At 35.0% G+C, this 22,189-nt stretch overlaps 1 protein-coding gene, 1 long non-coding RNA gene and 3 other non-coding genes across 53 annotated transcripts in view; 3 read left to right on the forward strand and 2 right to left on the reverse strand.

Moving 5' to 3' along the window:
• Positions 1–2,828: 2,828 nt before the first annotated feature.
• On the forward strand, positions 2,829–2,900 carry Trnam-cau (transfer RNA methionine (anticodon CAU)). The gene has a single exon. It is a non-coding gene; the product is annotated as a tRNA-Met (tRNA).
• A 1,588-nt stretch (positions 2,901–4,488) lies between these two features.
• Trnam-cau (transfer RNA methionine (anticodon CAU)) lies at positions 4,489–4,560 on the reverse strand. The gene has a single exon. It is a non-coding gene; the product is annotated as a tRNA-Met (tRNA).
• A 1,404-nt stretch (positions 4,561–5,964) lies between these two features.
• On the forward strand, positions 5,965–6,036 carry Trnam-cau (transfer RNA methionine (anticodon CAU)). The gene has a single exon. It is a non-coding gene; the product is annotated as a tRNA-Met (tRNA).
• Positions 6,037–8,353: 2,317 nt separating this feature from the next.
• LOC125666832 (rho GTPase-activating protein 15-like) overlaps positions 8,354–22,189 on the forward strand; it is a 62,165-nt gene continuing 48,329 nt past the window's right edge. For 48 of the 49 annotated variants that reach the window (XM_048900148.2, XM_048900153.2, XM_048900150.2 and 45 more), the window contains exon 1: positions 8,362–9,600. In XM_048900148.2, coding sequence (XP_048756105.2) covers positions 8,950–9,600 — 651 coding nt within the window. In that variant the 5' untranslated portion in view covers positions 8,362–8,949. Of the gene's footprint in view, positions 9,601–22,189 lie in introns of all 49 variants that reach the window. The other variant, XM_056151979.1, reaches the window with a different exon arrangement.
• Positions 10,125–20,275, reverse strand: LOC130050945 (uncharacterized). The gene is made up of 2 exons (XR_008799333.1): positions 10,537–20,275; positions 10,125–10,289 (listed from the first exon to the last, which is right to left on the reverse strand). It is a non-coding gene; the product is annotated as an uncharacterized LOC130050945 (long non-coding RNA).

The following is a 22,189-nucleotide window of genomic DNA, read 5'->3' on the forward strand; positions in this document are numbered from 1 at the left end:
TCAGTAGTTGTTACGGTGATTTTAAGAGAGAGAGGTTGGGATGCATTTAAAAATGTACCCCAACTTTGTAATTCAAGTAAACATGTGTGTTTATGCTAAACAACAGTATATAGGGAGATTGAATATCGAGTATATGCGTACATTTCACAGTTTGACGGATAAAAATTAATGGTTTAAACCTGAAATTGTACAATTGAAAAACACCCTGTAGAAGAGGAATTTTCTTTTGTTTTATATTTTCTTTTAGTAAACCATTAAAATAAGATATGATGAGTGCAATAACCTACTTTTAGGGGTGGGTGGGGCGTGTCCCCATTATGGGAAAAGGGAAAGGTGAAAACACTACCTTAAAATGTGAAGTTTAAAAAAAAAATTTTTTTCAACAAACACTCTGTGTGTAGTTATTTCAGAGAGAGGGAGAGAGAGAGAGAGAGAGAGAGAGAGAGGTATAATTTTTTTTTGGTTCCATCTGTTCCATAAGGCATCAAATTTTTCAGTATCACCATGTTTGTAAGATATAATTTTTTGTATTTCATAGAATACATATATATCCCCTTCTACGACATCTAACGAGTGGCATACATTTTTTGGAAGGTGTTAAATTTTGAAAGATTCAAAGATGTCAAAATATTTGTTAATGCAGATTTTACTAACAAACACTGAAATTATTCCATCTTAAAAACTCTTACACATCGCTTTACCAGTTATCAGCAAACCTCTAAGTCAACTAATTAACATGTCCCTATCAATATGAACTTTCCCTAACCAGCTTAAGATAGCACAAGTGACACCATTACACAAGAAGAATAGTTAATTAGAGAAAGGCAACTATAGACCTGTTAGTGTTCTTCCTGCAATCTCAAAAGTTTTTGAAAGAGCAATTGAAAATCAGTTAACAATGTTTTTTAAAAATGTTTTCAATCCTTTTTTGGCAGCTTTTCGGTCAGGTTTTGGATGTCAGTCAACTTTATTAAGAGCAATTGAATATTGGAAACAAGCATTGGATAAAAACAAGTACACAGCAGCAATTTTAATGGACCTATCTAAAGCCTTTGACTGCCTTCCTCATGAACTACTTCTTCTTAAACTAAAAGCATATGGTCTCTCAAAAGCAGCACAAGAGATGTTAAGTAGCTATCTCTCATGTAGAAAACAGTGTGTTAAAGTAGGGGAGCACACCAGCATCATGTCAAATATAATCAAAGGTGTGCCACAAGGGTCTATCCTCGGCTCCTTACTCTTTAACATCTTTGTCAATGACCTCTTTCACTTTGTAAATAAATGTAATCTCTACAACTATGCAGATGACAATACTTTATCAAAATCAGATAAATCTTTAAATCATGTAATAGCAGCACTTCAAGATGACAGTAGATCTCTGATTAAATGGTTTAAATCAAACAAAATGCAGGCAAATCCAGAAAAATTCCAAGCTATCTCTGTTGGAAACAAAACACACAATGAAAACATAGTTTTTGATTTAGATGGGATAAATTTTCATGTGATGAAGAAATAAAATTGTTGGGTATTACAATTGATTTTAAACTTTCTTTCAACATACATATTACCAATATTTGTAAAAAGGTAGCAAGGCAATTAAATGTTCTGAAACGAATAGGCAAACATCTTAGCAAATTAGGTAAATTAACCATATATCATTCATTTATTATGTCAAATTTTAGTTATTGCCCGTTGACATGGCATTTCTGCACTGAACAAAACACCCGCAAAATTGAAAAGATTCAGGAAAGAGCTCTGAGGTTTATCTATGGTGACTATAAAAGTACTTACGAAAACCTATTAAAACAATCTAAATTGCCTTCACTAAAAACCAGAAGAATGCGAACAATAGCTTTAGAAACTTTTAAAATTATCAACAAACTGTCCCCACTTTTTTTTTTTTACAAGATCTAGTTGTTATATAAAACCATTCATACAATTTTAGATATACAAATACAGCGGAAGTACCAAGACCTAGAACAACCAGGTACGGGATTAAATCTTTCAGATATGAGGCAGCAAAGCTCTGGAACTCTTTGACAAACGAAGCAAGAAATATTACATCATATAATCTATTCTCAAATTATATTCAAAATTGGTGTGGGGAATTAAATTGTAAATGCAGCTCATGCAAATTCCAGCCTCTCCTGCCTAAATCTTAAAGTTTTGATCTAACTTCTAACTATGCTTCTAAGCTTACATGTACAAATTTAACTGTTTTATTTTTACTCCGCTCTGTCTCTTAGGTATGCATATTTATTTTTTTTATGTATATATCCATATTTTTATGTTTGTGTTGCAAACTGTTTTCAGTGCTGCATGCGCATCTTAATATAGCTAGTCCCTGTGTATATATATGCATGACTTGTGATGTCTGTATACATGTATGCGTCCTGTTTTATTTCAAATTTCTGTTTTTATGTCTATGCATGCAATTATATATCATTAGTGCTTTGTGTTTTTTTAATGCTATATAGTCGGTTAAAGAGCTCTTAGCTCATGTTTATTGTTTACCTGTATATAGTTCCGACTTTAAATAAAAATTACTTACTTACTTTTAAAAATACCCATTTCAAAATGAGCATCCCCCCTTGCAATAAATTACATCCATCCGAAGACAAAAGTATAAAAAAAATTATAATCTTTTAAGAATTCTATAATAAAGAAGATAATTTGTCATAGTTGCGCTTTACCCGTTACACAATAAATATCCAGTTTCAGTACTGCATGAGGGAGGCAACTCTAAATATGAAATTGTGTGATGTAATATATCACTTAGATTTCAAATCGGAAAACATAAAGCCTCCAATATTAATTTAATGACTCCAAGCAGAGTGGCGCAGTGGAAGCGTGCTGGGCCCATAACCCAGAGGTCCGTGGATCGAAACCACGCTCTGCTAAAAATCCTTTTTCATCCTAAAAATAACTTCGATCTATTCAGTAAGCCTATTCATAAAAGTACAGAACATTGACTGTCCATTTGGGAAGATGTTTTGCATATCTTACAGTGAATTACAAAAGACCGGTTGAGTTTTCAATTGCCTGCTGGATTGATGAATAGACTTTACAATTTGGTCAGCCAAGTATCACATTTGGTCTGAATTTAGGTCACAAAGTTACTCAAGCGTAGATTGCTTTTACAGGTAAATCTGAGTTGATTTCAGAGTCTTTTGCAGCTGTTTCCCTAGGATTTTATTTTTCAAAGTGAACATCAATTAAATGAAATTTAATATATTTCTCTCTCAGGTATTCATTTAATTACTTTAACATGTTTAATTAAAAGTGCTCTCTCTCTCTCTCTCTCTCTCTCTCTCTCTCTCTCTCTCATTTGAAATATTATTTCAAGTGTTTTTAAATCAATAAATTTAAAATCAAATTTGATTATATTATTCTTTCAAAATTACTTTTGATTACTTTAAGTAAAGAAAAGGGTGCATTCTCTCTCTCTCTCTCTCAAATACAATTTTTTTTTATTGATTAAATTGAACTTTACTAAACTCTTATCAATCTCACTTTAAAAAAAAATTCATTAGACATCTCACAAAGTGTCCACATGTACATGTACCATTCGTCTGTTTGTCAATCTATATTTGAGGTCATTCCATTCATATCACACTAAGAATCTTCCAGAAAACTCTTCTATTGTTACTGTTTCTGACCAATAGAATTCTTGTTATTATAGCTAACCATTCAAGTTCAGTCTTTCTATTCTATTTATAGTTTTTAGGGTTGGTTAGTGCACACCCACCTTTGGGAATTTTACAACACCAATTCAGCTTATAACCATGAAAAAAATAAGATGGAGAGATATTTTAACAAAGAAATTATTAACTTATACAATTAGAGAAATTCTTTTTCCTGAAATAATCAGTAAAACTGAAGTGTTAAATTATCTTATTTATGGGGTTGTCACTCACACTGAGAAAAAGAAGTTGTCAATTCTTTGTCATACCTGAGTAACTTTGTGACCTAAATTCAGACCAAATGTGATACTTTGCTGACCAAATTGTAAAGTCTGTTGATCAATCCAGCAGGCAATTGAAAACTCAACCGGTATTTTGTAATTCGCTGTAATTCATGAAAATCCTTGAGGAGACGCATATTATAGAGGATATCAAAATGACTTTGTTACATTTGATATTCACCTCGATAGATAATGTTCGATAGATCGTAGAAAGAGTTTTAATGTTCGATACTATTGAATATAAGATTTTTCGAAGAGTTTTAATGGTCAATACAACACAAGATTTATCGTAGAGTGTTATTGGTCGATATAAGATTTTATATTCTATCAAACATTATCTATTAATATGAATATTAAATGTAGTAAAGTCGTTTTGAGATCCTTTGTGCGTTTCCTCAAGTATTTTCCTTTCATAAAGATATGCAAAAAATCTTCCTAAATGGACAGTCGATCAATGTTATATGTATGTTTACGAATGGGCTTACTGAGGAGATCAAAGTTATTTTTGAGAAGAAAAATTGTTTTAGCAGAGCGTGGTTTCGATCCACGGACCTCTGGGTTATGGGCCCAGCACGCTTCCACTGCGCCACTCTGCTTGGAGTCATTAACTGAAATATTGAAGATTTTATGTTTTCCAATTTGAAATCTTAGTGATATATTACATCAGACAATCTCCTATTTAGAGTTGCCTCCCTTAAGCAGCTAAAGGTGGACGAGGATTGTATAATGTGTGAGGTAAAGCTATGAGAAAATGTCTTGGTGATCATATAGAATTCAATAAATGTCAAACTTTTGTCTTGGCGTGTTTCCTTAAAAAGTATTTCTATTGTAAGCCGGATTTTTTTGGGGGTTGGTGCTAATTTTGCATTGGGTACAGAATCACTCAAAATAAGCACTAGATTTACATCTTTTAACACGGCATATCTTCAGTAATTGGTAGGACAATCTGCATTTCATAGGCATTAAACTTTTTTGTCTTTCAGTTGTGCGAGAGGAATTTACATGTATTACCTTCCCAAAATACAAGCTATTCGGTAGTTGTTATGGTGATTTTAAGAAGGGGGGGGAGGTGCATTAAAAAATGTACCCCAACTTTGTAATTCAAGTAAACATGTGTGTTTCTGCTAAACAACAGTATATAGGGAGATTAAATATCGAGTATATATGTACATTTCACAGTTTGACGGATAAAAATTAATGGCTTCAACCTGAAATTGTACAATTGAAAAACACCCTGTAGGAGAGGAATTTTCTTTGTTTTATATTTTCTTTTAGTAAACCATTAAAGTAAGATATGATGAGTGCAATAACCTACTTTTAAGGGTGGGTGGGGCGTGTCCCTATTATGGGAAAAGGGAAAGGTGAAAACACTACCTTAAAATGTGAAGTTTAAAAAATTTTTTTAAATTATTTTTCAACAAACATTCTGAGTGTAGTTACTTCAGAGAGAGAGAGAGAGAGAGAGAGAGAGAGAGAGAGAGATATTTTTTTTTGGTTCCATCTGTTCCAAAAGGCATCAAATTTTTCAGTATCACCATGTTTGTAAGATATAAAGTTTTGTGTTTCATAGAATACATATATATCCCCTTCTTTTTTTATACCTTCCTACAACATCTAACGAGTGCTATACATTTTTTCGAAGGTGTTAAATTTTGAAAGATTTAAAGATATAATTATGTCAAAATATTTGTTAATGCAGATTTTACTAACATACACTGAAATTATTCCATCTTAAAAATACCCATTTCAAAATTAGCATCCCCCTTGCAATAAATTACATCCATCCGAAGGCAAAGTGGAAAAAAAATTATAATCTTTTAAGAATTCTAAAATAAACAAGATAATTTCTCATAGTTGCGCTTTACCCGTTACACAATAAATATCCAGTTTCAGTACAGTATGAGGGAGGAAACTCTAAATATGAAATTGTGTGATGTAATATATCACTTAGATTTCAAATCGGAAAACATAAAGCCTCCAATATTAATTTAATGACTCCAAGCAGAGTGGCGCAGTGGAAGCGTGCTGGGCCCATAACCCAGAGGTCCGTGGATCGAAACCACGCTCTGCTAAAAATCCTTTTTCATCCTAAAAATAACTTCGATCTATTCAGTAAGCCTATTCATAAAAGTACAGAACATTGACTGTCCATTTGGGAAGATGTTTTGTATATCTTAATTCATGAAAGGAAAATCCTTGAGGAGACGCATATTATAGAGGATATCAAAATGACTTTGTTACATTTGATATTCACTTTGATAGATAATGTTCGATAGATCGTAGCAAGAGTTTTAAGGTTCGATACTATTGAATATAAGATTTTTCGTAGAGTTTTAATGGTCAATACAACACAAGATTTATCGTAGAGTGTTATTGGTCGATATACGATTTTATATTCTATCAAACATTATCTATTAATATGAATATTAAATGTAGTAAAGTCGTTTTGAGATCATTTGTGCGTTTCCTCAAGTATTTTCCTTTCATAAAGATATGCAAAAGATCTTCCTAAAGGGACAGTCGATCAATGTTATATGTTTGTTTACAAATGGGCTTACTGAGGTGATCAAAGCTATTTTTGAGAAGAAACATTGTTTTAGCAGAACGTGGTTTCGATCCACGGACCTCTGGGTTATGGGCCCAGCACGCTTCCACTGCGCCACTCTGCTTGGAGTCATTAACTGAAATATTGAAGATTTTATGTTTTCCAATTTGAAATCTTAGTGATATATTACATCAGACAATTTCCTATTTAGAGTTGCCTCCCTTTAGCAGCTAAAGGTGGACGAGGATTGTATAATGTGTGACGTGAAGCTATGAGAAAATGTCTTGGTGATCATATAGAATTCAATGAATGTCAAACTTTTGGCTTGTTTCCTTAAAAAGTATTTCTATCGTAAGCTGGATTTTTTTTTGAGGGGGGGGGGGGGGTGTGTGTGCTAATTTTGCAAACATGCAAATGTTTGGTACCATTACGAGTTACCCATAAATATTCATTTTTAAAGATTGAACAGTATTGCGAATGGAACAAAACATCGCTGAATATGTGGGCAATTATATAAGAAGAGTATGTTAAAACAACCCCTATAAGAAAAAGTACCAGAATTGTCTTTTGCAATGAATGTCAGTGGCTGAGAGAGAGAGAGAGAGAGAGAGAGAGAGAGAGAGAGAGAACTTTGTCCCCTTTTTTGACCAGAAATATGAGCATATTTGGCAACCAAAATGGCCGAGTATTTTGGCTAATACGTGACTTTCACATGTGTCACCCCCTTTTTCTCTCGGAATTCCTGGATCCACCACTGAATGGTTTATCACCTGCATATATAGTGTTTACACCTCTCAACTGATTCGATACGCAAGAGCTTGTTCTGCGTTTGGTCAGTTTTTAAACTGAAGCAGGCTACTGACAAACAAGTTGATGCATGGTGCAGGGATTCCAACAGTCTCATTTAAAATCAGCATTTCGCAAATTCTATGGTCGTTAAATAATATTACGATCTGATTTGCCAATACAACCTATCATTGGGTTAAGTGCTGCATGCTGTCTCATATGTTAGGCCATTCTTGGCACCCTGATTGTGACTACGGATAACTTCGTTTACCTGATCAAGATATAGGGCTCACGGGGGTGTGACCGGTCGACATGGTATGCTTACTCCTCCTAGGTTCCTGATCCCACCTCTGGTACGTATAATTCAAGGGGTCCGTGTTTGCCCAACTCTCTATTTTGTATTGCTTAAATAGGAGTTATGAGATTGATAACTGTTCGTTATCTTCACCTTTCATTTAAGGTATGGATAAAATTTTATCTGATATTGGTTTCATATTACAAATACATTATAGCCCCGTAGCTAGCGGTAAATTTTTATTTGTGTTATTGGGGTAGCGGGATGTCCCCCTCCCCAGCGTTCTATTAATTCAAAGCTATAAGCTAAACGATTCAGTATTTTTAAGACATTACTCAAATTAAAACTTTACTCTCTCGTCAATAAACGTTACAATACTTAATGACATAGAATACTAGTTACATGTAGTTATGTTCAAAAGATACTGGTATAAAGTTTCGTGTTATATAGCCTATCATGCGAATAAAATAAATACGTTAATAATCGGAAACTTTGTTTTCCCCAACGAAAATCAGCTCAGTTTTATTCATTTTGTTCGGGTTAAAACCGTTTAGTTTGCAAACTACATTTATTTACTATTATCAAGCGTTTATAGTATGACTGTCTATGTACAGGTTTTTCTTGATTTGGGCGTGGGAATTTGTGTACGAACTAACAAACCTACTAAAACTCTCACCCAATCAGAAACAGCGTAACGAAAACTTTAGACAATAGTAAACAGCAGGCACTCGGCACACCTCGGACGATTACCGAACCCTTCATCAATTAGATGTAATCGTCCGAGGTGTACCGAGTACAGCAGAGGGCGATGTGAGGTTCCACTTGTGTACTTCCGGATAACAAGTAGCAGTTTCCTGAACAATATTATGTGGCATAATGTAGATACAGAGTGATACAACAAGTTTAAACGGAAAGTGGAACGTGTTAATGATTGAAGAAGGGAGCTTTTTGTTTACATTTGTCATATGCGAGTTGTAGATAAGCGTACACTTGTAGGGGGTGTCCATGTCTAGCTGTCTAGGAACAGCCTAAACTTTCACTTTAACCTCCACGTAAATATTTTATTGCAACTTCATCGTTACTTTGAACTCATAGAATGATGGTTCAGTGGCTTTAAGAGTTGATTATTTGTTAAGTTTGAGCAGACAGTTTGCTAATTGAAACCAAAATATATGCAATAGTACTTATATACAGTATATTAACATGTATGGCAGTTTCGTATGTAAAGAAACTGGCTTCAAAATGAGCGTGACACAGCATTGAATGATTGAGTTAAGATAAGCCCATGAAACATCAGACCCTATTCTTCCCGTTCCTGTTTTTCTAACTTTTATCTAGAATTAAAATAAACCAGTCATAATGAATTTTGACTTGGGAAACGGAGCTTCTGATGATGAGGAGTATGATCCATATTCAATGATGCCCATCACAAAACTTGTGGCTTTGTATGATTATTCATATCAAGATGATGATGGTAGTCTTGTTCATATGAGGGCAGGGGAACAGTATCATTTAATCCAAAAAGAAGGAGATTGGTGGGAAGTAATAAGAGACGTGGGTAACTCAGACGATCTCTCCTTTTACGTTCCTGCTAATTATGTGCGCATTGTTGACAGTGACGGAAGTAATGTTGTGGCCTCAACAAAAACGGATGATTCAGGACTCACATGCGATGAAGAAATCAGATCAGGAAATAGCACACTATATGAAGATTCCTCTGACCTCTCAAGTGTGCAAGTGACTCCGGAAAAAAATGTCGGCAAAACAGAAAATGGAGTTCAGGGATTAGATAGCAAGATGGACTCAAACAGTGAATTAACTTTTGAGCGAAAACAGTCTACCACTTTCTCAACATTTGGTAATCAGACAACAGGATCGTTAAGTCTTAACACTAAGGTTTCAGAAAACAAAGGAATAAGGAGAAGTTTTTCAGATGAAGGAGACTATGTTAATTTAGATGAATACAGAACAAAGGCTGGGTTGCCTTCAGAGAGAAGAGATGGAAAAAGGGTGAGTATTATACACAATGTTTGATACGTTCAGAATTATTTTCTTGTACATGTACATGTATGTGTACATGCTGAAACATTTAACAAATTATGTAATATACCATGTGTACTGCAGATGAATAATGCATTGTGGGTAGATAGTGGAATTAGCATAGTAAGAATTGTGATCACTTACACATGCACCAGAGTAATTACAAGTTTCCAAGTGCTTTGGTAGGAGACACATCTCATAGACTTTAAGCATTTTAACAATTTCCCCCACATTTATAGTTATATATCCGTAACTCTGGATAGATATTGTGATGATCACAAATGTTTCACTTTGGAATTTTCAAAAACAGAATTATTTCATGCATTAATACAATTTAATTCAAAATACATGTACTGTAAATCTTGATGGCCCACTGAAAAATGCATTTATAACTTCCTGTAATATCACACCTCTTCTAACAATTTTATAAGCTTATATTGCGCTGGAAGGGTATGTTCTTCATGACCATCATTTCAAAAGGAGGAATGTGCTACTGTATACAAATTTTATTCAGTATTTCTGGACAGGCATACGTACATAACAAACAAAAAATCAAATGTCATATACAAATCAGAATTTCTTTAGGGTCTGTAGAGGGCGAAAATTTGGTCCTAATGCTGAAAAGCAGTTGTTTTCCCCCAAATGATGCTCAAGAATTTCTAAAGTATGATAAAAAACAAAAACTCGCAAATTGAAAGTTTTTTGATTTTTGTTAAGAACTCATTTACCATGGATGTTTATGTAGTTGTTAGAAAATTTATTACATTTAAGCTTGGGATCATCATGATCATTATTGTATAAATCTGTCCATGTGACAAGAAAATGTTGCATGCATGTATTAAGTTACAGACTATAGTAGCTAATACCATTGCTATAGGGTAGGAAAAAGAAGAGGCTTATATTTACTAAAGCTATCTCTCAATGTGAGGAGCCCATGTTCCTTGACCATCCTTATGAATGAACAGGTAGAAAATCAACAAGAGGTTGGGTCCATATTGAACACAGCCATTGGCAGTGACAAAAGCCTCTTAATGGAAACTCCAAGGGGTTTTTCTTTAATTTCTCAGAATGATACTGAAAGTGAAAATGTTCAAAATCTTATGATTCAGCCACTATACTCACTTTAGAAACGGAAGCTGATTTCCTTTGATAAAATCTTACTTGGACAGTGCTTTACTGGAACATCTTTACCACGAAAAACAAGAAATTAAAGTTTGCTGAAATCTGAAGATAAAATTAATTAGTTGTATGCTTTTAAAATTTTGTTAAAATTATAAGTGTTTTCCCAATTTCATTGAAAATATCACTGTTTTTACCAATTGATGGAAATAGCCTTGAATAGCCTTGGCTCTTGAAATCAAAGGTTAAAAAAATCCCCGCAGGTGCATTATAATTTTAAAAGGGGGGAGATGGGTTAAATATCAAATACATGTATAAACTGCCAGGCTGACGGGCATATGTTAATTTTGAGCCCTGATATAATGCATTCTTTCATTGTAATCATTTGTAAGCAGCCTGACTCAGATTTTGAGACATACTCAGGCAGTTGATTGTTTTAGCTTTAGGTGCCAGGCGTTTTTTAAAGGATCTGTAAGGGGGCCTAAATAAAGGCCCCATTCCCAATTCTAAAAACTAAAAGCAGGTATTTTTTCCCAATATCTGCTTTAACATCCCCAAATAATGGAAACAATTAAACCAAAGCAGTCTATGCGAATTAAAGTTTTTGGACCACACAGGACATTCGGTCCTGTGTAATCAATGAACACACAGGAAATCTTATTTATTATACTATAGTAATACTATTGATATTTTATCTCTAGTGGGCCTAACAGCTTTTCTTTTACCGGGGATCGCTCCCGCATAATACTTTAGACGGTCCATGCGGTCTTAATCTCATTCATTTACATATTTGGATTTGTGCGATATTTTTTACTGATAACAAACATTTAAATGACTCCGCGTCAAATAGTAAAGCTCAAAACCAGACACTGCAGAGACATCGGACATTCCGGTCTGGCGTAAAAAAGAACGCATTGGACCTGAGGTCAGGTCCGACGGTCCAATGTCTTTCGCATAGAGTGCAAAGCAGTGTAGCCTTTTTATTCCCAATTCTCCTTCACAAATCTCCACAGAACACAATTTTTACTTCAAAATTGCTAAGGAAACTTAATTTCTTTGATCTGCTTATTTGTAAGGTAAGCTTTGACCAAATCAAAAGTCACAAGTTCAATTAATATGTAGCTTATTGTACTGGCAGGTTTTATTTTCCCTATTTCTTTGTATGAAACATTTTCTCCAGAACAGTTATTTTGTTACATTGGGAGACACTGACAGGAAATATGTGGAGAGGGATTGGTCTGAGAATGGTAGGGGGGGTGCCTTTTCCTTTCTCCACTGATGTTTAAGGAAGGAAAAAGAGTAAGAGGGAGATGTAGCAATGGAGGATAGGGAGACCCCCTTACAACCACCCTCTCCCACAGAGCATAGACTCAAGTTTGTTCAGATTATAGGGGGGGGGGGGGGGTGTGTGTCAAGATAGGACCAAGTAGATGGTGCAAGTTTTACAGAAGAATATATGAAAACAAATCTATTTCTCAGTTAGATTTACAAAGCTTTTATAATACATTTTGACAAAACAGAATTCAACTTTGTTCAGATTTTGATGTGAAATGTGGATATATATGAGTGCGTTCGAGATCACCGTTTTTCTTACAAGTACAAATCCCTGTCGATTCCGAACGTTGAGTAACGCAACCCGAGAATGGGTTCGAGGTGCAAGAACTCGGTAGGTAGTGTGGTTGAAGAACAAAGAACATGTTCGTGCGCACATGTTCTAGCTGTTCCTGACTCTAAGAACGGAGCACGAGAACAACGGAACGGCGACCTCGAACGCGGTTTAGGATTCATGAAGTCAGTTAAGTTTTACATAGGAATCAGAACAAAGCTACAGTGTGCTGAAACAATATGATGCAAGCATCCTCATGGTCTATGGAATCAGATTTCAAGCATGGTGTTCGAAATTGGTTTAAAACTTGGTATAGACCATGGGTCTATGCCAATTAAATCAAGATGACATAGACCTCTTCGAATTGGCATAGTGTTAAATCTAGGATCTAGAGAGGGCACACATATCATATGTTCAAAAGGGCACTTTTTGTCACGGCAAGTCAATTTCGGGGCACTTTCATAGTAACATACTAATCATTTAGCCTCTTTAAAAGTTAATACTTGTTGCCTTGATTTTAAAACTTTTCAATTAACCTTGTGAAATAAAAAACAATTGTTTATATTAACAAAAATACAAAAATAGGGTGGGGTCATTTAAAAATCTTCTTCTCAAGAACCACTGGGCCAAAGCTAGGAGCTGAAATTTTCATGAAAGCTTCCTGACATAGTGCAGATTCAAGTTTATTCAAATCATGGCCCCCGGGAGTATGTTGGGGCCACAATAGGGGATCAAATTTTTACGTAGAAATATATAGGGAAAACTTTAAAAATCATCTTCTCAAGAACCAATGAGCCAAAAGAGCTGAGATTTACATGAAAGCTTCCTTACATAGTGCAGATTCATGTTCATTCAAATCATGGCCTTTGGGAGTAGTTTGGGGCCACAATAGGGGGATCAAAGTTTTACATGGGAAATTGGGAATAAATACAAATTTTTAAAAAAAATCATCCTCTCAAGAACCAATGGGCCAGAGGAGCTAAGATTTACATGAAAGCTTCCTGACATAGTGCAGATTCAAGTTTGTAAAAATCATGACCTCCAGGGGTAAATTGGGGCCACAATACGGACTAAGGTTTTACATGCAAATACATATATGGAAAGTCTTTAGATATGGGCCAAGGTAACTTAGGTGAGCGATGTGACCCTTGGGCCTCTTTTTGTAGTACATGTACTCATGCACTTGCTAAAACAAATCAAATACATAAAATTAGCTGCTAGAAATTAAATGAAAGTATCCGAAATTACCAAAATTACCACAGAATTACACATGGACCTGGATTTCATTGGGTATTTGATAAGTATCACATCATTTTATTTGGTGCAGAAGGTGGGAAATGGGACTATTGTTGTAGAGATCGAGATATTGAGGTAAAATTGAATACTCAGCGAGGGTCTAAACTTCAGAAATGTACTGTCCGAAATTCGCAGAAGTTCCTGCATGTAATTATACGGAGAGCATGTTTCCATATTCCTCTACAGCATGTGCAGCTTATAATCATTATAAGCTGCACATGCTGTAAATGATTTATTAATTAATGTGAATACTGTGTTTTTTTTGGTGATGTATGAATGTATGAAATATAATAGAATTTGTTTAGATTCGATGCAGTTCTCTATTTTGTATTACATATATTACATACATTGTATATATTAAAGTTTTCCCGCGTTTAATTTGCAGAATAGCGGGAAAACATTGTATGATAGTTGCGTGTTCGAATGTATTGGCGTAATGATACGCAGGGTGATCATAGGACGACCAATCAGAGTTACGGAGATATCAAGTAGAGTAGGTTAACAATAGTCATCCTAAGTCAGCGCTTTCACGGTGTCAGACGCACCTTATTTTCAACAATTTATTAAATAGTATTGATAAATTACAGCTAAAGAATACACGTCCAGTATTCACTCTCTAGACATTATTAACACCGGCGTGTGGACACAGATTTCCATATAGTTTTTTCATAATCCTTTTTTATTTATGGTTTTTTCTGGGCGGTTAGTAATGTTTTTTATGAGGGTAAACGCTAAATGGTTATTAAGTTGTATTTCATTTTATGCAATATCGCGTTTGCTATGATTTATAATCATTGTATAGTTTTGTTTATTAATTAAACGCTCGGCTGCCCGAAAAGTTAGCCTGGCTTACCGCTAATTTGTGCGTGGTTAGTTTATATGGTAACAGTGACTAGGAGGTCACATTCTAGTAAGAGTATATTATACGTAAAATTAATGATTGATTGAATATTGTTTAATGTCCCTCTCGAGAATATTTCCCTCGCATGGAGACGTTACCACTGCAAAGGGCTGCAAAATTTTGGTCTATGCTCGGCGCTTATGGTCTTTGAGCAGGGAGGGGTCTTTATCGTGCCACACCTGCTGTGACATGGGATCTCAGTTGTTGCGGTCTCTTCTGAAGGACTGCCCCATTTAGTCACCTCTTACGACAAACAAGGGGGTACTTCCAATGTTTTAATACTTTATCTGGTATACTGACTTGAAATGATAAAAATACAGTTGATATGGTACATTTGATAAATCAGATATGTATATATCTAGTTAGATCTTCCCAATTATCTGAACAAAATTTTTAAATACGTTTGCTAAGTGTGTCTATATACTTGTAACAGAAAGAGAGATAATTCAACGAACCAAACCGGAATTCGAACCCAGGCCCCCTGAATCTTTAGTCAGGTGCTCTATCAACTGAACTATCCGATTGAACCCGGCTGATCGCTACATTCTTACTTACTTACTTAGTCCTCTTCGTGCTTGTCAGCACATAAGGCCGTCACCAGAGACTTCCATGTTGGTCTGTCTTTTATCCATTTCTGGACCTGTCCCCAACTGCAGTTGTTATCTTTCATTTCTTTCTCCACCGATCTTCTCCAGGTCTCTCTTGGTCTTCCTCTCTTTCTCTTGCCAGTTGGTGACCATTTCAAAGCAACCGCTACATTCCTCCCTCCTTAAATGTCTTCACACCTTGAAGACATGAACCCTGTATGATGCAGTGGATCTTTGTTCCCTGGCAGGCATTTTCATCTGTCAGTTCCAGGGGCTGGTCTATGGCACCAAATGTAACAGGAAGGGAGAAAATGTAATGGATCAGACTGAGATTCGAACCTAGTGGGCCCCCAGAATCTCTAGTCAGGTGCTCTACCAACTGAGCTATCTGGCCAATGGCGCGCTATCGAAACTGTGACCGCTACATACTCTTATACCCTATATATATATATTATATAGCTTTGTGTTGTCTGAGTGATTGAATCCTCAGCCATTTGAATTAACTGTTACGTTTTCATGATTAAGGGGTTAGTTTTTGGAAATTTCAGAAATCCGGCCTTACTACTTTTGGAACTCTTCTGTGTCAAATGAGAATTCAAAAGGTTTTTGGTGATCAGTATTTAAAGTAAAGCAAATATGGACCTGGGATTAACGGAAGGTCGATTTAAAACAACTGTACAGGAGAATCCAATGTCAGCATGTTTCATGTTTACGTTGTTGCACACTATGTCATCCAATGGTTTAGTTTTAGATCACAAGTGCACCCACAGAATGGATGAGCAGTATATTGGAGGGTAGAAAAGTCATTTAATTTGCTGATAAGAGGATCAGGGTTGTCGATCTCTCTAGGAATGGGTCTGATAACAGGAAACTTCCTAAGCTAGAGTGGAAAATAAAAATTTACCAATTCATATATAGTCCAGTAATTCCCAGTATTGAGTCAATTTAGGTAAGAATGATCAAATGATTACCTAAATACCAAAAATTACAGAGATTTTAAGATTACACGTTTGATTGGGAGGGAGTAAATGTGACTGAGTACGTCAGTCTTCCTTCATCTTAACCTTTAAAAAAGAGTAGAAAATCCTCTTCATCTGAAACAAAAATGTGGATGATTAATGTTTTCATTAAAAAATTCCCAATCTGAACAAAAAGTTTTGATAAATTTCCCGATCTAATTGGATCAAGACATATTATCTGTCGTCAATCTAGACCCTGTGTCCCTTAGTGTCTTCACTGCTTATGATTTTATTTGTTGTACTCCATTTTAGACAATCATCTGTGTACATTAGAGAACAGCATGGACTGGTCATTTGATTTATATATAAAGAGTGAAAGAAGTAACTATTGTGCCAACAGGAAAATGACACAGTATTGCGTGGTGCCAAAAGGTCAAGGTCATCAGGGATGAATGACCTTCAGGATGAATAACACATGGTCATAGTGGCTAACTTCCTTCTGCCATTAAATAAAAAATAGATATCAATGTATTCCTTGTCCTTTTCTGTCTCGTTGTTCAGTAGGTTAATTAACACAGTGGGTTAATTAACTCTTGTCCTTTTTCGATCTGGTTGCTTAGCCGGTTGACTCAGTGGGTTAACTCTTGTCCTTTTTTTTTTTATCTCGTTGCTTAGCTGGTTGACTCAGTGGGTTAACTTTGTCCTTTTCCAAACCCCCCCCCCCCCCCAAAAAAAAACCCCCAAAACTTTGTCCTTTTCGATTTCCTTGTTTTATAGCCGGTTAATTCAGTGGGTTAACTCGTGGAGATGTGGTTCTGTATTATCTGGAGTTCAAATCTCGTAAACGTTTTAAGTTTTTTCAATGTGACTTAGAATTTAAAAGTAGCTCACCACATTCCATCCAGAACTGTTTATTTTTTTGTTTTATTTTTTTGTTTATCTTATTGATTTATACTTTTGCTGTTCGAAAATTTTCTTGCTTTACAGTGAGTATTTGAATATGATTGTTAACAATAAGTTTGTATTGAAATGCAATGTAAGTTTTACAAACACCTGAGCAGTGGATTAAAGATTGTACCTTAAGATATTTAATTTTAGTTTTAACATGGAATTTGATTTCACATACACATATATGTATCAGTGATTTCATAATTTTACATTGCATTGCAAGTTAATTAAGAGATCTGTACAATAAACATGAATTTAATGTGATTTGATGTTAGAATTAATTGAAAAGAAATGAGGTGGGTGTGACAGCTGTGTTTCCTATTTTTCATGAACATGAACTGCCTCATGGTTTATGAAGCATGAATGAAACTATAACCCATAACATTTAAATCCATTTATGTCTCCATAACTTGGTTTTGTTATTCATTGTTTAATTCACCATACAGAGTGAGATTGAGACAGAGAGTAATCTCCCCTGTCAGTGCACTTTCAGTGTTATCAAACTTCCTGATTGTTGTACACATACTGAATTACAGTTAGAATTTTAACATGCACGTGTTAGAATTCATGTTTACTAGGATGCGTAGGTCAATAGATATAAAATCTTTGTCATGTGACATCCTAAATAGGGTCATGCCCTACAAACTTACAACACAACATCCGTGTAGATCACAAAAAATAAATTTTGAAAAATCAAATCTTTTAAAAACAAGTTGAAATTTTAAAAGTGTATTTCATGTGCATGCAATGGACCTTTCGTGATGATTGACTCTGAAGGAGGAGGGCGTAATCTGGCCGTTTTCATGTACCTATAGGCATATTACTCCCATTGTGGAAACTGACAATAAAGTCTAGAATATTTTCATGGAAATTGTAGACTGTCTCAGCTCTGTACAATTTTAAAAGTTCTGGGGCATGAATCAGTTGTGTGTTTATGATAACACAATATTCACATTTGCCAAGTGTTTTGTCAGTAATGATCAACCTTTGATGTTTCATTAATTATTCAATTCAATTAATTACCCCTGTTTACATGGGTCACTGTAACATAACCCATCATCATACAAACTCAAGACATTTACTTCTTAGATAAAACTTAATGGAATAACATGAAACTTGTCAGGCTCGGACTAAAATTGGTCAATAATTTTTTATGTTGTCCTTATAATTATAGATGATATTTTCAGGTTCTTTCAGGAGTCAAAAATATATTTCTCAGAATTTATTTAGTATTACACCTGACCTCATGACCATAAATTCATAGGACTCGGGTTTTACAGACTATAAGGTGTGACATTTGATATTGATGGTATGATTGGGAGTAGGTGCTTTGCAAAATATAACTCCACCTGGGTCCATGAAACTTGTTCCAGCTTCTGTTTATTAGCTCTTCTGAGCTGAAGGCTCAAAGTGCTAATCATATGGTGTGCGTCAACTTTTTGTAAAAAGGGTTATATCTCAAGAACCCCGTGGCCAATTTTTGTCAAATTTGTCACAGGGTATCCTTGGCCCAAGGGTTTTCATTTATACTAAAACTAGGGTTGTGACCCTTTAACAAGGGGAGATAATTAGGAAAATGCAAACAAAAGTAGTGGTTGCTAAAAAATCTTCTCAAGAACCACTGGGCAAATTGTCACCAAACTTATGCATAAGGATGATGATAGGTTGTAGATAAAAAAATGTTCAAGGCATCATCCTGGGGCAAAGGGTGTGGTCTCAAGGTCACTTCAAAGTTGACCTTAAATTTTGTTTTGTTAAACTTTGATATTTTGCTTAGTATAAGGACTAGGATCATCAAATTTTGTCAGTTGATGCATCTTAGGACCTAATATCATGCTGTCTTAAAAGTAGGTCATGGTGACCTACTTTTTGAATTTCGCAGGTAATTATTATTAAATGGATTTTGATGCATATCTTGGACACTATTGAGCCCATGATCATTAAAAATTGTCAGTTGATGGATCATGGGACTTTAAAGTGCGTCATGTGAAAAGTATGTCACCATGACTTACTTTCTGAATTTTTTGGCTAATCATTTATGAATACATTTTAGGTTATTATTTCAGATACCGAGAGGTTTAGAATCATCAAACCTTGTAAGTTGATGCGTCTAGAGGCCTTGAAACATATTTATAAATTAAAAAGTGGGTCACAGTGACCTACTTTTTGAATTTTGCAGACATTCAAATTTCACATTTTCAATTTTAGATGCAGATTTTGGTCAATATGAAAGCTAGAATCATCAAACTTTGTCAGTTGATGCATTTTGAGTCTTCATAGTTTGTTGACAAAAAAGTAGGTCACTGTGACCTAATTTTGGAATTTGATGGCTATATTTTAATATTTCAGATACTATTTGACTTACAATTATCAAACTTTGTCAGTTGATGCATGTTGAGTCTTCAGAGTGTGTTGACTAAAAAGTAGGTCACCATGACCTATTTTGGATTTTGACGGCTATATTTGAATATTCCAGGCACTATTTTGACTTCCAATCATCAAACTTTGTCAGTTGATGGGTCTTGAGTCTTCAGAGTGTGTCGACCAAAAAGTAGGTCACTGTGGCCTTCTTTTGGAATTTGTCCAATATATTTGAATACTATTTGACTTGTCAGTTGATGCATTTTGAGTCTTCAGTGAGTCGACCAAAAGTAGGTCAACGTGACCTACTTTTGGACAGTTACATTTAAATTTTCAGGTACTCTTTGACTTAACATAATCAAACTTTGTTAATTGATGAATCTTGGTTAGTGAGAATTTTTGCCTGTTCTACAATGTATCAGAAGAGCGATTCTAGGCCCATGGGCCTCTTGTAATATATAAGGTTAATATGCCTGCATGCTATCCATTGTGCTTTGCGGGCATGCAATGCCAAGTCATAGTTGACTTGGCTTGTTCAACTTTTAACCATAGCCTAGTTGTTGTGGTTTGTTTATGGCTGTGTGTATCTTGTTGATAACTATACACAATAATTCTGTCAATCAATGATGTAAGCTTATCAATGTAATTGTCTTGCAATTGTGAAACTAAGGATACTATTACATGGCTTTTACAATTAATGCACCAATGAGAACAGATAACAAATAAGATAGGAGGTGGGAATTGGTGTAGTCTGAAAATTCAAAGTAATTTAAATGTCAAATGGTCCTTATTGATGCACTTGTATGTAGAAAATAAGTTATATAATTCTAACATAACAGTCCCTTATTGACTGAAATTCTGCACACCTGATTAGCCAACATATTGCATGATATGTCAGATTCAGAATTCAGTTTCAAAAGGGGGGTGGGTGGGGTAGGGTGGGGTGGGTGGTTGTAAAAGACTATGGGGTTGTCTTTGAAGCCTCGGGCCTGTTTGCCCTGGACAGGGATCATGGGGCAAAGCCTCCTGAAGCCCAGACAAAACATAGTTTCTATAAAGTGGATTATTTTGTGTGTGTGTGGGGGGGGGGGGGGAGGGGGGGGGGCTGGCATTTGATCTGCTGCAGGTATGTTTATAGTAATCTTAAGGCAGCTAGACCAAATGTATTCAGGGTTGTTTTAGGAAAATTGAATTTCTTAATAGTGAGTTTACTATACTTGTCTTGAATATATATCATTTGTCTCTAAATTCATGAAAGTGCTTGAATGAATTAAATTACTGTCATTGAGAATGGTATATGCAAATTGTATCTGGGGTGTTTTGAAAAATTGAAATTAAGTTGCAATAGTTACAGTGACAGATACTTAATTTGTACATGTGGATATATAAGGTCGTCTCCATACAAACACAAGGATTAAATGCGGCAACAGGATGTTCACGTCAATTGCTACACTATTATTAGTACAAGTCGGTGGAAGGAAACTGGATGTTCTCATAAACACCCTCCCCGAAATTTACATTATCTTCTCCTACATAATGTTTCCTGAAAACTCGATCCTGTTGTTTTCAATTGGAGCACCATGGCCGTTATAAAGATTATGGTTTGACCTCCGTGTGGTGATTTTCAAACCGCAGTCTCAGTGTGGAAATAAAAGATAGTATTTGGATTATACTGTTTGGATGAAATATGTCGTTGTATTATAATTTAGTCGCAGATTATAGTCCACGGACGTCGGATATTATCGAGGAGCCGTATGGGCAGGTACTTGTGTTGGTATATTGTATATACTAGTAATAAGTCATTATAATCCCAGTGACTGTCAGTGGAGATTATATCTCCTTTATTCTAAGTACTATGTCATGCCATGTTACAAAACAAAGTTGTGGTTGTTCTAATATTCATGGATGCACTTAATGGTCACAATTTAGTAATAAAAGAGAAAAATCTCATTATTCAAAGTACTAAATGGTCTAATCACAAGGGCTTACATCAATACTGTAATGGCGTGCGGTGTTGTCCTGTTTGATAGTACTTTGCCCAGCTTCACTGTGGTACAGAGATCTACTTTGTAGTGTCGCGTACTTATAACTTTAATCCTATTTATGTATGTAAAACTAATACATATTTGCTGTACATGCAAAGGGTTGTATATATGTGGGTTTCAGCTAGCTAATGTTAAGGTTGATCATGATCATGCATGCTCCAACAGCATTGATCATCAACAGTATTGAGTATTGGCTAAATGTTTTGCATTTTCTTACATAAGAAATGGTAACTGAGTTGATATATATGTAATTGAACAGCCAGATCTTGTTATTATTTTGGTTAACTCCTAGCTGTTATAAACATATGTGAACATTTCATTCATTCCAGAAGTCATTGACTTATTCAATAATCTATTGTCTGATTCATGGTAAGATATGATGAGGATAGAGAAGCCATTTCTGTCTAGGTCAGCAATATGAGACATTTTTAAGTAGAAGAGGTTGCATTCTTATGAAAAAATCATGCAAAATGTAGCAGAAGCAAGGTTGCAGTATATCAACAGCATATTTTCTATGTAATATATTGTACATCAATATCACAATACTTAAATGGCATATTTTTTAATGGGGTACTGTATTCATTGGATGACTGCATGCTGCCATATGTTACTAAAAATTGCACTTTTGTTCAGTCAAAAGAAATGAAATTATGAATATTTTACACTTTCTGTTTTAAAAGTCTGACATATGTTATTGAAAATGGATTGTTTAAAATTTGTACAGTTTTGTTAAAACA

This window comes from Ostrea edulis, chromosome 10, assembly GCF_947568905.1.
Source record: "Ostrea edulis chromosome 10, xbOstEdul1.1, whole genome shotgun sequence".
NCBI classification, from domain to species: domain Eukaryota; kingdom Metazoa; phylum Mollusca; class Bivalvia; order Ostreida; family Ostreidae; genus Ostrea; species Ostrea edulis.